The sequence below is a fragment of the Sitophilus oryzae genome, unplaced genomic scaffold (assembly GCF_002938485.1).
Source record: "Sitophilus oryzae breed Bouriz unplaced genomic scaffold, Soryzae_2.0 scaffold_682_pilon_pilon, whole genome shotgun sequence".
Lineage (NCBI taxonomy): Eukaryota > Metazoa > Arthropoda > Insecta > Coleoptera > Curculionidae > Sitophilus > Sitophilus oryzae.
In genome coordinates, this window is record NW_022147287.1 from 4,708,976 (window position 1) to 4,724,669 (window position 15,694).

General features: G+C 29.7%; 1 protein-coding gene across 4 annotated transcripts; it reads right to left on the minus strand.

Moving 5' to 3' along the window:
- Nucleotides 1-11,707: 11,707 nt before the first annotated feature.
- LOC115887941 lies at nucleotides 11,708-15,395 on the minus strand. 4 transcript variants are annotated; one of them, XM_030907476.1, is made up of 6 exons: nucleotides 15,162-15,395; nucleotides 14,873-15,010; nucleotides 14,661-14,815; nucleotides 14,277-14,607; nucleotides 13,859-14,035; nucleotides 11,708-11,855 (listed from the first exon to the last, which is right to left on the minus strand). In XM_030907476.1, the coding sequence occupies exons 1-6, from the start codon at nucleotides 15,247-15,249 to the stop codon at nucleotides 11,833-11,835; spliced, it is 912 nt and encodes a 303-aa protein (XP_030763336.1). In that variant the 5' UTR covers nucleotides 15,250-15,395; the 3' UTR covers nucleotides 11,708-11,832. The 4 variants fall into 4 exon arrangements, with proteins under 4 accessions (XP_030763336.1, XP_030763334.1, XP_030763333.1 ...); XM_030907474.1 differs by having other exon boundaries at nucleotides 11,708-11,886; XM_030907473.1 differs by having other exon boundaries at nucleotides 11,708-11,889.
- Between the last annotated feature and the right edge of the window lie 299 nt (nucleotides 15,396-15,694).

Below are 15,694 nucleotides of genomic sequence, written 5' to 3' on the forward strand. Positions count from 1 at the left end.
GAGGGGTGTAGTTTCTTCGGGAAGCATTTTAGGGCATATGTTCATAGGAACTTCTTGTTTTATTTTTATCTGTATAATCACCCACCGAAGTTATTAGATACACTATTTTTTGACCCCCTGTATATTTTTCACAGTCACAAAACAATTCAACGCAAATTTAATTTAATCCAATAGATCTTTACTATAATATTGCCACTACCCGTCCCAGATCATTTTCAATCAATTTCTAGCTGCGCCACTAATGTTGTAACTAGCATTTTGAAAATTTTACAGTTGAGCGAAAAAAAACTCGTTTTGTGTGGTCTAACTGTCCCCCGAAGGGTATCTCTGGTAAAAAATGTACACGTACTGCCAAAATAGTTTAATAAAATAATTTTACTGCCAAGCGCCTGACAATGACTGCGAAGAAAACTGCCTATGATTGCCAATGACTGCCAGCGCCTGCCAAGAAAATGTGCATGTAATTCCAACAGAGACACCCCTCGATGTCCACAGACAAAATAAATGCCGCGTCAAATATAAGAAAAAAAAACTCTACTGTAAAGTTCTTAAAATGTTGGGCTAACAAGTTTTTATTTGTCGCAAGTAGTCATTGGGCAACCTGAAAAAAAACATTTTTTGAAAAATTTGAAGGGGTTATACAGGATGAGTTTCCTAGGATGTTCTCTATGGGTATCTCGGAAACTACTGGAGATAGAGAGTCGATTAAATGGGGAAAGAATTGCAGTTTTGTGGGGTCATAAATATGCGTCTTTCAGATTTATAAAAAAGTTTAGTCATTCTCGACTCTCTATCTCCAGTAGTTTCCGAGATACCAATAGAGGACATCGTAGGAAACTCACCCTGTATAGTCAAAGCTTTAGTCAAAGGTTACCCCTAAATTTCAGTACAAGTTATAGAAATATTATTAGATAGTAACTAAGGATAGTATTTTTCCGATACATCGTTAACTATCGATAATTCGATATATTGATAGCTGTCAAATGACAGCTAGTTATCGATATATCTGAAAAATCTCATTCCTAGTTACCATCTAATAATTGACGCGAAAACACAATTTTAAACTAGGTTTTCGTGTCTACGAATTTTGAAAAGCTTCGTCGAAAAACAATATATAGCGGTAGGAAATGCGGGAATTCCAAAAAAAATCCAGAAATATCCAAAAACTTAAATTTATCGCATTCTAATTTATACCAAACAATTAATTCTTAAAATATATTAACCATATTATAATGTACTAACATGTGGCTGGTTATTATTTTTAAATTGCAAAGAATATCAAAAGCGGGGATTCTATTTCCTAAAAATTATAACGTAATCTGGAATTTCACTGTCGACCAGTAAACCCATTTTATCAGTGTTGTAATTCTGAAAACGCCAAGTAGATACTAGAAAAAATAATGATTATAATAATTAAATATAACATAATATACATATATGTCTTGCTAAGAAAGTAATAATACAGTATGTCCCCGGATTGTCTTTACAAGAGGAAAAACTTTTTTATTATTGACATTTTGAGAAAAATGCATTCTTCATAAAAAAATTTGCTTGTTACAAAATGGTTAATTCCATTTATACCTTTTCAAATTTTCATACCGTTTTAGAGAAAATTAAAAAAAAAGCATAAAAATATGGTTGAATTTTTTCCTAATCCTAAAAATGAAAACACATTTCTATGATAATGTAATTTCGTTTTCATTTTTTGATAGATTGTAATTAGTTGAATTTTAATTAACGTCATATTTTTTGTTGTTTTAATATGTTAAAGAAGCACAACATTTATTTAGTTCAATGGTAAGGAAATGGTAATAACAGTTATCGGAAAATGTAATACTTTAGCAATAGCAAAAAATTAGTATTTTAATAAAGCACGCTTTTAGATGTTTCAAAAAACTTTTAATAAGAGTAACTTTAACTGTACATATATGTTTCGGCTTGTTAGGCCTTTTTCAAGAGTTTTTTAAGAACTAATCGTCTAACTACACTGTAACTATATATATATATTTGCTATGGGGGTGGGTTCAGAGAGTTTACAATAGGGGTAATAAAAAATGTGTTTAGAAATTCTTGTTGGTCGTTAACATTATTTTCGTTTTTAACAGATTTTAGTATTTCTAACTGTTCAGTGTAATTTAAGCGTCTACCTTTTGTTTCTCTGTGTAGTAACTTAATTGAGTTTTCATTAATTTTGTGATTATTTACTATACAATGAGTTGCAAGACCAGAACTATGCTGGAGATTATTAATAGACTTTACATGTTCTTTAATCCTTATATCTAAATTTCTACCTGTTTGGCCTATGTACACGGCATCACAATCATTGCAATCCACCCTATATTCACTCGACTTATTTTTGACATTAGTTTTGTCCTTTATAATTTTGAAAAGAAGCTATTTAAAAACAAGAGTAATTTAATATCAAAAATAAATTATTGGGCAAGATATGTAGATGACATTTGTTGTATTTGGTCAGGCACCGAGAGAAATTTAAACAGTTATTTAACATTATTAAATTCAATTAACCCGAGAATACAATTTACTATTGAAAAAGGTATTAATACCATTAATTTTCTTGATGTTACAATTATAAAACAGTCTAATAGATTACAATTTGATATTTACAGAAAACTCACTACCACAGACACTGTAATACATAGTCAATCCACCAATCCTGGCAAATCAAAATGTCACCCTTTCATAGTTTAATTCATAGATTGGTAATGTTTCCACTGAGCCCAGAGAATTTTAAAAAAGAGTTAAATATTATTAAACAAATCGCCATCAACAAAGGATATAAGTGTTCCCTTATTGATAATATGCTAAAGAAAAAACAAAAGAAAATATTAATGAAAAAATTTTATTCCGCTAATTCTAAAGACAATAACAATTATCGACTTTTAAACTACATTCCTAATTTAACTAACAAAATATTAAATAATCTCAATAAAATAGGATGTAAAATTATTAACGTAAATAAAAGAAATTTAGGTCAAATTTTATTAAATAATAAAGACAAAACTAATGTCAAAAATAAGTCGGGTGTATATAGAGTGGATTGCAATGATTGTGATGCCGTGTACATAGGCCAAACAGGTAGAAATTTAGATATAAGGATTAAAGAACATGTAAAGTCTATTAATAATCTCCAGCAAAGTTCTGGTCTTGCAACTCATTGTATAGTAAATAATCACAAAATTAATGAAAACTCAATTAAGTTACTACACAGAGAAACAAAAGGTAGACGCTTAAATTACATTGAACAGTTAGAAATACTAAAATCTGTTAAAAACGAAAATAATGTTAACGACCAACAAGGATTTCTAAATTCTCTCTACATTTTTTATTACCCCTATTGTAAACTCTCTGAACCCACCCCCCATAGCAAATATATATATATAGTTACAGTGTAGTTAGACGATTAGTTCTTAAAAAACTTTGAAAAAGGCCTAACGTATGAAACGTATATGTAGAGTTAAAGTTACTCTTATTAAAAGTTTTTTGAAACATCTAAAAGCGTGCTTTATTAAAATACTAATATTTCAACGATGTTTCACAAGGAACCAACCACAGCTTCAGTACAATTTATAGCAAAAAATATGGAAAAATATCAAAGAATTAAATCTAAATTATTTACCATAGAAACAAACGCCTCACAGTGGGGTATTTGACACAGATAGTTGATCGAAATTTTTTTATCCTTACCTTTTTACCTTGTATAAAGTATTGCTATTTTTAATTAAAGAGGAAATAATATGAACAAAATAAAGGATAATTCGTCGATTCTAAGAAAAAGAAAGAAACATCACTGTTCCAGTGTTTCCACGGTCAATGCCACTAATGCCAGTAGTAATATCGCAACTAATACTATTAATGCTACAACTGATCCGCGAGCAATGCCGATACCATTAAAGTCGCTACTAATGCCAAATTGTGCTATACTGCTAATAACACTAATGCGATCGCTTTGTACATAACAATGCCATCGCGGTTTACACCTCGCATTAGTATATCACTGATTGGCAAATTAGAGGAAACCAAGAATGTTTTTCTCATTTTATCAGCAAAGTCGCAAAAAGTCGCAGTATTTTATTTTACTGTATGAAAGCCCAATGTTTACTAAGTAAAACGTATATAGACAATATGCTGAATTCTTCGAAATGCGCAACTAAATCTCTAAGTATAATAAAAATGTCACAAATTTAATCAAATTTTCTGAACGCCTAACATTTAGTTGTAAAAAAAATCGTTAGTATAGAGAATATCAAAATAAATAATACGTTTTTGTAGAATACATACCTGCAGCTTGCTGAGCCATTTTCAATCAAAACAATAATATAAACGTAAAAAGAGCACAAGAACAACAACAATTTATAAGTTTAAATATAAAATTTAGCCATTTACCTCTTATCAGTGAGAAGTAACAACTTTGACGTTTCGTTGAAACGAATGAATGCAACTAAATACACCCATAGCAACGCCATTCATGGCAGACATGATTTAACTTATCGTTTATCTTTTTTTGGGAAATCTTAAACACATTTGCTTTTTCGAATTTCGATCACCTTTTTCATGCTAATACCCCACCGTGCGCCTGTGGATTTTTAGGACTTTAGCCATATTTTCGTGTTATTTTTAATTTCTTTTAAAACGGTATTAAAATTTGAAAAGGTGTAAATGGGATTAACCATTTTGTAACAAGCAAAAATGTTTATAAAAAAAGCATTCTTCTCAAAATATCAATAATAAAAAGTTTTTCCTCATGTAGAGATAATCCGAGGACGTACTGTAGATTATTTATAATACCGCATGACCGAAAAAAAAACGACGTCAGCGATGGCTATGAAATTAAGATCGTTGTCATTTTATATGTAAATTTATAATGGAAAATGTCAGTGATCGTCATTTCTCAGCCAACTGACAGCCAACGCTCATACGATATATGTGAAAATGAAAAGAGTTTCTTAAAAAAACGTTCTGGTGTTATCAGAGCCAAAACAGAACTTTGGTTTTGGAAAAAACTTTTGAATACCTGGGTAATATATTGCAAAGCAAAGGCCAATAGTATTATGTAATATACTACCAACCAACTATGATTTACATAAAAAAAATTCTTGAGTAAAATATGATAAGCTCCTAAATGGATAAGGAAAGTAAAAAAAATGAAGCTTCTTCAACAAGTCCACAAAATTTTCTTTCTAATTTTTCTTATATCTACAAGATACAAGACAAAGTGCCAATAATTTTAGCGACAAGTATTTGGCAATGAAAGATTTCAGTATATTTTAATAAACGATTTGCTCTAAATTTAATTTAAAACAATGACGCGACCATTCAAAACTCGAAACGCAGGATCGACGATTTTTTTACCGGAAAAAGGAAGCTCCTATCTCGTATCGGAGACTCGCTTCCCGCTCCTACGCCCATGGGAATACGTACCATCTCTCTCTTTCTACGCGATCTATCTGTTCCACAACCAGCCTAATCTGAAATGGCACACTTTATAACGACTGTCCGAAAGGCAGATAACAGGAATAGAATTATTGTATTATTATCGGTTATTTTTCTGTATGTTCTTTTATTTATTAATAATATTAATTCACTGCTAAATTAAGGGTGTATTCCGTTGCTTACCTTGGTTATGGTTTTATGTTCCGTTTCTATCGGTTTCCTGAAAGTTTTCTTATTACGGAACATGGTTCCTGAAAAATTCAGTTATAACTGTCACCAAATTAACCAGCGCACTGTTCGGTTTTTATATGATTCAAAATAAAAAATATATAAATTGTAAAATTAGTAATTTTTTAATGGCCATAATGCGTTCTTTCAAAATCATCGAACAACTAAATCATTTCCATAGATCCAGTGACGTACCGTGACTTTGAATTTTGAGACCAAAAACTGAAACAATAATTTGTCAAAAAATCATATTACAGCTATATGTTTTATTTTGCATAAAAATGTTAACTAATAAGTTAGAATAATTATAATTCTTCCCTAACTAAGTGGTTTTATCGCTAAATGTAACAAAGCTAAGTACAACCAAATCTTAAATACGTGGACTATTATAACAACAAATACATCGTAAAAGACTATTTTGGTAGCATTCTGAACTAGAATTCAAGTTAAACATTTTAGAAAATAATTTAAAGGAAAAATGTTAATTCAGTTAATATTAATTTTTGTATACTGCTTAGATTTATCTGGTCTTCTATCATATATTTTGGAAATTAGAGAATTACCTGAAGATTTTCATCTAAAAATTGGCATTGATAGTGGTGGTGGATCACTTAAAGTTTTTCTGAATGTGCTCCCTGAAAATGATCCCGAATATTTCAAGAAATATAAAAGTGATGGAATTAATAAACTATTCATAATTGGCTTAGGACCAAAGTTGTCTGAATCTTATGCTAACATTAAAATCCTCTTTGAGACGTTAGATCTGCAGTTCATATGTGGAATGTGTTCCTATACTTTTGCCGCTGACTTTAAGCTTATTATGATTCTCCTTGGTCTTCAGTCAAATTCATCCATTCACACTTGCCCATGGTGTGATGTAAATGTAAAGGAAATGGAAATTAAAGGATCATTCAGAACTATAAAAAGTATTACAGAAAATACAAATTTATGGCAACAATCTGGAGGAAATATAACAAAAGCCAAAGATTTTATTAAGCGTTTTTATTTGAAATATTTATTTTTGTATTTTTTAAACTGTTGTTCAATGAACCATATAAAAAGGGGCAATTATTTTTTAGAAAACTGTATAAACTTACCTTTCATCATTGGCGACGAAGAAACACCTGTCTTAAAGTATATTCCCCCTCTTTAGCTTCACCTTTTGTTAGGTGTGGTTCAAAAACTATTTGATTGTCTTGAATTGGAGAATACCAATGTTGGAACAGAATGGATAAAAAAAAGCGGGATTGAAACTAGATCATTATGGAAAATGTAACGGAAATAACGCCAGACAACTTTTAAAGAAAGTGGATATTTTGAAGACGATATCGCCCGGTAAAGAATCCTATTCAAAATTTTTAGAAGCAAAAACCTAAACATATTTTTTTTAGGAATAAATATATTGCAGTGTTTTCTGCATTCAATCAAGTAGTTTCAAGTTGTTTTGGTCAAGCACTAAACAAACATTTTGAACATGACATCGAACAATTTAGATTGGAAATACTCAACTTAGGTATTAATATAACTCCAAAGATTCATGCAATTCTGCATCATGTGCCAGAGTTTATAAAAGCAAATCATAGAGCTCTAGGATTTTACTCGGAACAAGCATCTGCGAGCAGGTTCATTTTTCCTTTAAATTATTTTCTAAAAAGTTTAACTTGAATCCTCGTTCAGAATGCTACCAAAATAGTCTTTTACGATGTATTTGTTGTTAATAGTCCACGTATTTAAGATTTGTGTTGTACTTAGCTTTAGATAAATTTAGCGATAAAAGACCGGGGGTGCCCCCCCCCCCAGGCACTGCTTGGCACCCTCCAGAGAAATCCTGAATTATGAGTCTTGGCTACGTATTAATTTTTATTTGCTTGTGATGCAGTAAAAATGACGTTTTCTAGTTTTGTTTAGTTAATATTATTTTGTTGTGTTCAGAAAATGTGTTAATTTTTTTTTTTTTAGAAAATTTGTAGGTATTTAAGTAATCTACGGGAACACGGTATGATAACCAAGTCTATGAAATTTACTGATAGAGAAATTAATAGTTATGCTCATGATTGTCCTTATGGGCACTTTCCAATCTAAATTGTTTCATTTATCTATGACACTTATTCACCACAATTTACCAAAACAATATGTGTTAGTGTTTAAAAGTAAGGTGTTTTGGTGTATTGGGGTTAATTAGTGTTTTATTTTGCTGTTGTGAAACCCAAGGTTCCAACCCCCCAACTATAATGTATCCTCTTGTTGGACAGACTATATATTATTTTGCCGTCAATGTCGTTAAAAAGTCTATACAGGGTGTCAAAGAAATCGTGTATCTTTGGTGTGTGATTCTACAGATAAAATAAAACAAAATGTTCCTAAGAACATATATTAAACCAAACCAAACTACATTATATTCTGAAATAAAAATGTTTAAATATTTCTGAGAAATATTGGATGATATTTCCGGTTTTACACCCACTCGTTTGTTCCAGATTTTAACAGCTACTAGCGACCTTACTTTTATTTCTATAAAGATAAAACCCTATAGTTTCCGTTCGATAACACGAAATGTTCGCAAACTATCAGTGTGAACAACAATTTTATAACATATTAAAATATATCTAAAACAATAATTAATAAAATATTAACAAATTGACTAGATATCTACGTAGTGATTGTTATAGTCCCATTTTAAGAAACATAAACGCTTATTTATGAAATTGAAATGTCAGAAAAGAATAATTATTCAAGAATTAGTTTAATTATTACACATTTTTATAGATTAAAATCAATATTAAAATACACAATTTAAATATTATATAAAAGAAAAGCATATAATAATACATTCTAATTGTTTTATTCTAATTCCTTTTATTTATTCAATCCAATACGATTTTTTCTTAGAATCTAATATAATACTAATTAATTTATTAGTACAAAACAGTATCAATAGCTATTTAAAAAGTTGCGCTCATTTAAATTTTCTCTAAGCGCGCGGTTAAACTCTGACAGCGCCACTAAGTTTTTTTACGGATAACTGCTGAAGTAATATAACAAGAGTGTGCCAGCTTACGGAATAGAGCGTAAACCAAATTATATTTTTACAGATTTCTGTAATCACTGTGGAGTCTGCGACATCTCGAGGATAGTTGATAAATTTCAATCTATTAATTATAATATATAAAAGAAATCTATAGTGGTTAATTTAAAAGATAAGATGGCGTTAGTAAAAGCAATTTAAATTAAATTGTCATTTTAAATAGATATTCATATTTTTAGTAGTAGAATAAAACATTAATAATTGTATTAAAAAATAATGTAAATATTGTAAAGGAGCTTTTTTTTCAAAAATATGAATTGTATTTCAAATTCTAGATTATCTAAAACGCTAATTTATATTTGTATGTCACAAATAACAGAAATAATTTAATATTTTATTATGGACTAGAAAGTGAAGTCTTTCCATATCAAAGAAACGACAGAAAATGCAATTTATCTGTGAATAAAAATGACAGAAAAGATCTATCTGTGTAATAACTTTTTGTAACAAAGTAAAATCCTTTAACATAATATAGAAGTGTTTCAAAAAATTAATATGCTTGGAATTATAATGATTAAAATGGAAAATTATTCTAAATATTTTCCCAATCGAGTCCTAAATAAAAAGAAAACGCCGAGGATAAAAAACTAATAACTTTATTTCCATTTTACAAATATTCATTATAACATTCAACATCAGTTTTAAAAAAAAACTTACAAAAATAAATATACAAAACCAGCCGAATTTTAATAAAAATACATATCACGAAAACACCTCCTTTGATGTTTTCCTCTAAAAAATCCTCTAAATCTTTAAATACACTGTAAAAAAATGACATACAATAATTTGTTTTTATTTTGAGAAAAATGTTATGATCAAAATTAAAAAAGTGCTTCTTAAGTGAATAAAAATTGTGATTGTATTATATGCCAAGATATTTTAAAATTTAAAATTATTATGTTAATAATGTGTGATAAATTTGTGTTAATGAACAATTAAATTTTTCATTTGTTGCATAAACTTTTTTGACGATCACTATAAAGTTATTGAAAAATATATTACAGACATTTCAAATACAGTAATTCTAAAAAAGGGTATACAGGGTGTCCAAGGCTGAGCATGCATTAGAAAAGTTTCTAGAGAGCTACAATATCTAGATCGGAGATTTTTTGCACATCAGATCTATCGATTAAAAATATTTTCAATATGGCGGCACTTCCGGAAATACGGGAAGTTGACACCAACTTTCTTATATTAAATGGGTGCCCCCATTTTTTATTACATATTTAAATTTTCTGTAAAATTTTATAAATTTTGGTATGAAATACTCTATACCTAACATTAACCGGTTTTGAAAAAAAAAGATTTAAAATTTATGAATGAAAAAAAAAAGCCGGTCAAAAATATGTGTATAGCATAAACGTCAAATTTAGTGATTACTACAGCCACCGTGTCAGAAAGAGAAGACATGTAGCTATCTATTTCAAAAATTAAATTGTTCGAATGTCAAATAATAATGGCCGCAGCTGTCATGGAATTGAGCGATTAAAAAATTATCATTAATCATTTTTTTCAAATGGAAACCCACTTTTTTTATTTCACTAGTGAAAAGGCTTTTCAATTCGTTACTTTTTGACTATACATGTTCCTATACCTAAAATAAATCGTTTTTAAGTTATTTAAGATTTAGTTTTAAAGCGTATATTTTTCTTTATTTTAACCAGTAAGTACCATATGATTTTAGACGTCAAGTGATGTAAAACAATAGATCTGGCGATGTCATATTGTTACACTTTGTTCAAAAAGCAGTATGTTATCATTTCCAAGCCAACTTTGCGCTGTTTTATTTTTCGATTATACGGTATATTATTAATAATATCAACTATTAGATATCACTAAAGAGCGCAAATACCAGATATATTTTTATAAATACACTTTTTAAACTCTTAACGGGGCAGGCAGTACCGTATGATCGAATAAAAACGGCGTCAAAGATGGCTATGAAATGAAGATCGCTGTCATTTTATACGTAAAATTATATGAGAAATGTCATCGATCGTCATTTCCAAGCCAACTGGACGCCGTTTTTTTTTCGATCATACGGTATTTATATTATAGGAAATTTAAATAATTCGTTTTCTGACAGATGGAAATAAATTGTTTGACACTTAATATCAAAGGAAGCTAGATAAAATCAAGAAAAATATACGTTTCCAAACTAAATCTTAAATAATTTAAAAACGATTTATTTTAGAAAACATTTTTTTAGAAAAACGGTTAATGTTAGGTAAATAGTGTTTAACATCAATATTCATAGAATTTTACAGAGGATTTAAGTATGAGATACAAAATGGAGGCGCCCATTTAAAATAAGGAAGTTACTGTCAACTTCCGGTATTTCCGGAAGTGCCGCCATATTGAAAATATTTTTAATCGATAGATCTCGTTGTAAAACAATGATGTGCAGAAAATCTCTGATCTAGATATTGTGGTTCTCTAGAAACTTCTAACGCACGCTCAGCCTGGGACACCCTGTATACATACAGGGTTTCCAGAGATATTTAGTGCCATACCTGCAGGCTAACCTTTTGGAAAACTTTTTTTTATTTCGTTTTCTCACAAAAATACGTAGCTCTATGTCCATGGAATACTGGGACACCCTGTATATTATCTTGACTAAAAAGATCCAAAACTGGCAAAGGAAAGTAGTATTTTTGTCTCATAAATCATGAAACCATAGAATACGCCAGTGCTGGGCTAGAATGGCTATGTAAAATGGCCTAGCCAATAAGACCATCGCAGTTTCCGAATCCGAAAATTCAGGAAATTAATATTTAGTTACAATTTATAAGTGTTTTTCAATGCCTAAAATAATTGATAAAAATTAAATAAATATAACACTGAATAAAGTTGTCTAGTTCTTGCAATATACAAGCCTGCAGGTGAGTCACTATATATCTTTGAAAACTATGTAGAGATATATTGTAAAAAAAGTATTATAGATAGATATTTTTCTATATGTATTTCAGATAAATGTTTACATCAGACTTGAGACAGTGTCATATTATTCAAGCACATTTGCGAAATTTCGTAGGAATTTAGCCAGGCGCTGGGCGAATACAGTTTTCTCACTTTCTGCGTCTGGAACGACCTGAAATCCCCACGTTCTATAGTAAATGAGTCTTCTAAAAAAAAGTACCAACATAACCAAAAATAAAATAATAACAAAAAAAAACTAATAGCAACACGAAAAATTGAAAAATAAACAAAAATAACAGATGGAAAAAAAGAAATTTAGAATAATTTTTTTTATGCATTGGGTGGCCCACTAAATAAAAGAAGAAAAAGCCTTGTCTACCTTTGAATAAGAAGACTAAGGAAGGAGCATATCAAAAATCTTAGGTACACCGCGATGGGCCTCAAATATGGCCGACTTAAATTCCGGTTTATCAGTGTCGTTCTAATTTTATTTAAAAAATGTAAAACTATGATGTAGGGTAGACGTCGGGTAGACTCAATAATTTGTTGTTTTATTTTACGGTGTGAATAAATGTTGGTAGTTATTAAAATTGTTATAAAAATATATAATTCTAATAAAAATAGATAAGTTATAATAAGTATTTATTAACACAAACATCCGATACGCTACTGAAGCAGGTAAGTCAAATTAATGTATCAAAGTTCTTTGACATCTGATCTTTGACAAGTAGTAAATAAAAGCTAAAATGCAAGAAAATATATAATTTAGTTAATTTAAGTGAATTTCATAAATGATCTGTATGTATATTATATAGTCACTTACTAGCGAAAAGTTGTTCCATTATTTCAGTCAATTTTTGCCGAGATCTACCGCACGCTACACAACCAACTATTTCAGAGTCTTTTTCGATAAATCGCGATAATGTCACTGTTAATTTAAGTTCTGCCACAATTTCCATCTAGATTTACTACCTTTATACAACTATCAGTAGTAGAATAAATAATAAATAACATAAAATAAGCTCCTTAAAGACTGACAAATCCACAAAATTTCCAATCAAATTCAAATGTGTCAAATGCATCGTCAAACAGAACTGTCAAGGATCCCCACCCTAGAGTGCTTTTTCCGCCCACCATGCATGAATACATGGATAGCATTATGCTCCTTCCTTAGTCTTCTTATTCAAAGATTTTAACTGTGTCAAAATGTAAACGTTAAATAATGTAACAAATCTAAAAGCGGGTTTATATTATGCAACTGTGTTGCGGCGTGCGTCGTTGAATTTATGAAATTTTATTGGTTTATTTCAAAAATGACAGGTAATATCTCAACACGATTGGTGTGACGGAGCGACGGAGGACGCATAACGGATGCATATAAACCCACCTTTATTCATCAGGTATCAGGGATGGGCTTGTAAGTGTCTTTTCCTGTTTTTCATTTTAAAAAAAACGAAGAAAAATAATTTTATATTTTAGAAAGTTTGGCGTAGAATTTTGAACACCCTGTATGATTTAAGATTACGATATTTATAGTAAAGTAAGTACAGACCATCTAAAGTAAATACCTAATATAGTCTTGATTTCAAGACAATTCTTGTATTTTTAATAATTTTTTTAAAGGCTGAAATAATATATTTTTTTATTTATTTATTAATATCTCCGAAACTATCGAAATATATTTACTTATATCTTAGGATTATGTAAAGTGACCTGAAAGGAAGCCAAAAATGCAATAATATACAGGGTGTTACTTTAAAAACAAATCATACCGATACACTTACACTTTTTTGAGCCAGTCCATCCCAGTGCATACTTTAGGTTTGCAATAAAACAAAATTCCAAGATTTTTTTTTATTGTAGGAGCTACAGATGCCCGACGCACTATTGCCAGACCCTGTATATCATTAATAAAATGACCAAACATAGTAAAAAATCGCAATATATATTTTTTACTACAGTCTTTACCAGTTAATAGCGTTTTTAAAGATGCTTTACTAATCTGTGGACGAAAGTTCTTCTTTGCTATTTAAGAAAACATAAAAAATACATATATCTCCTAAAAAACTATTTTTTACACATAAAAAAATACTTTTTTTATGTTAAGTTTTAACTTACCCACCCATCCCTGGCCCATACAACTAACTAATTATAAACTACTAATTAAAAACTCACCTGCTGTAGTGGATCCAGCATTTCTACCCAATTTTCTTACTATGGCATTTTCCAGAGACCGATTCAATGTAATATCAACGGGTAGCTTAAATATATTTTTATCCACAAATTTGTAGTCCGGTTTTTTTATTTGGATGCTCTTTTTACTAACTTTCATAGGCGACTTAAATTTCTTCGCTAAAAAAACCACACAAGTTAAAAACAAATTTATTTTTCAATTTTTAACGTCAACAAATACAGAAAATAATTGTCATTTAATATCATTTAAACAAATAATAACAAGCAATCGAAAGAAACGCCGTTATAGTAGCCTTTGAATTAATTTTAAAACCATTTCTTCCGATCATACAATATTTTAACAGAACCAAAATCCAAACATATTGCAAAATCTAAAATCTAACTCTACTATTATCCCAACCTGGAGTTTCTAATGTTCCATTGGCTATATCATTGTGTGGTTTAGAATTATGATTATTATTATGTGATATTTTTCGGCAGGGTAACCCTATGCTTCTTCTCCTGTCTTGAATTTCCTCTAATAAGGTCCTCATCGCATCTCCTTCCTTAGTTTGAGATTCATTTTCTCCCGGCTTTTTATTTTCATCACCATGAGTGTCTTTCGTTCCATTCAATCTTGTATTATTCAATTCCACTGCTTCACTGTTTGTATTTGCTTTACTTATCATTTCCTGATCGTTAGTAACTTTATCCAACAAGACAAGTAGTTCTTTTGTCTGTCCTTTGCCCTGCTACAAAGTAAAACACTTAACTTACATTAAATAAAATACTATATAACACTTACATTTGGACTTCGGAACTTTTGTTTCAAAAAAACTCTCGAATCAGACGTAACTCCACTGTCTGTGCTTGAAATTGAAGGCGACCTATTATCTGAGCATATTTTCGAACGATTGCTGAGTGATTTCAGTACAGTTTTGTTCTTCTTACAAGAAACGCCTAAAGTAGATAACGTAAAACAGCTTTACAACATTATGCAATATTAACACAACTTACATTCATCAGAAAACTCCAATATATCCTCCAGCTGTCTTGGGAATGTTTTATTTACATTAACTTTACTGCCTAAACAGTTCGAGTTTTTCGTAATGAATCTGGTAAAATTCTGCTCAAACTCCATCTCATCATCTGTATCTATCAGAAGAAAAAATAATCTGTTCACTTCACGGTAGTAAAAAACCGAACCAAAACACGTTTTTATAAACAGAGCAAAAACAAACTCACTGACAGTCTTTTATTGTTGTTGTTGGACTTATAAATGTTTTAATAGGAATAAAATAGTTACCGGAAAACATGGGTTCCTCGTCATGAAAGGGTAACTCGGCTTTCTTTCTCTGCTTTCTGGAATGGATTTGTACGACTGTTTCAGCCATTTAGAACTTAAAGAAATGCATTGAAATTTGCCAAAATCCTCAAAAATATTACCCAAATACAAATAACAAACTTTTTGTTTTCTTTTTCAAATTGAAAGGTTAGAAATGCAAACGGTTTTGAGAAGTTTCAAATACTTTGACAGAATGACAGAAATAGAAAAATTGGAAAGGAGTACTCTAGATTTCTGTAAATTTGCAATTTTATATAATTATTTTCTTTTATATTACAGTTAAAAAACATTTTCAATTGCATTAATTATTTACAAAAGTAATAAATACATAATTCTTGCATATTTATTTAATATAATGCAATAAAATAAAAGAAAATAACAGGCTCATAATTTTTTGATATATAGGCAACTAAATAAACACTTAAGTTTAATTTGGGGCATTTACCATTTACTCACTCAAAAATAATAAATTATTTGACACTATTTTGAAGAAA

Bases quoted from the DNA above. Each gene is read 5' to 3' on its own strand.
- LOC115887941 (XM_030907473.1), bottom strand. From the start codon at position 15,249: ATGGCTGAAACAGTCGTACAAATCCATTCCAGAAAGCAGAGAAAGAAA. The intron at 15,011-15,161 runs GTAACTATTTTA...TTCTTCTGATAG, and splicing joins CGAGGAACCCATGTTTTCCG to ATACAGATGATGAGATGGAG. The intron at 14,816-14,872 runs GTAAGTTGTGTT...TATCTACTTTAG, and splicing joins ATTGGAGTTTTCTGATGAAT to GCGTTTCTTGTAAGAAGAAC.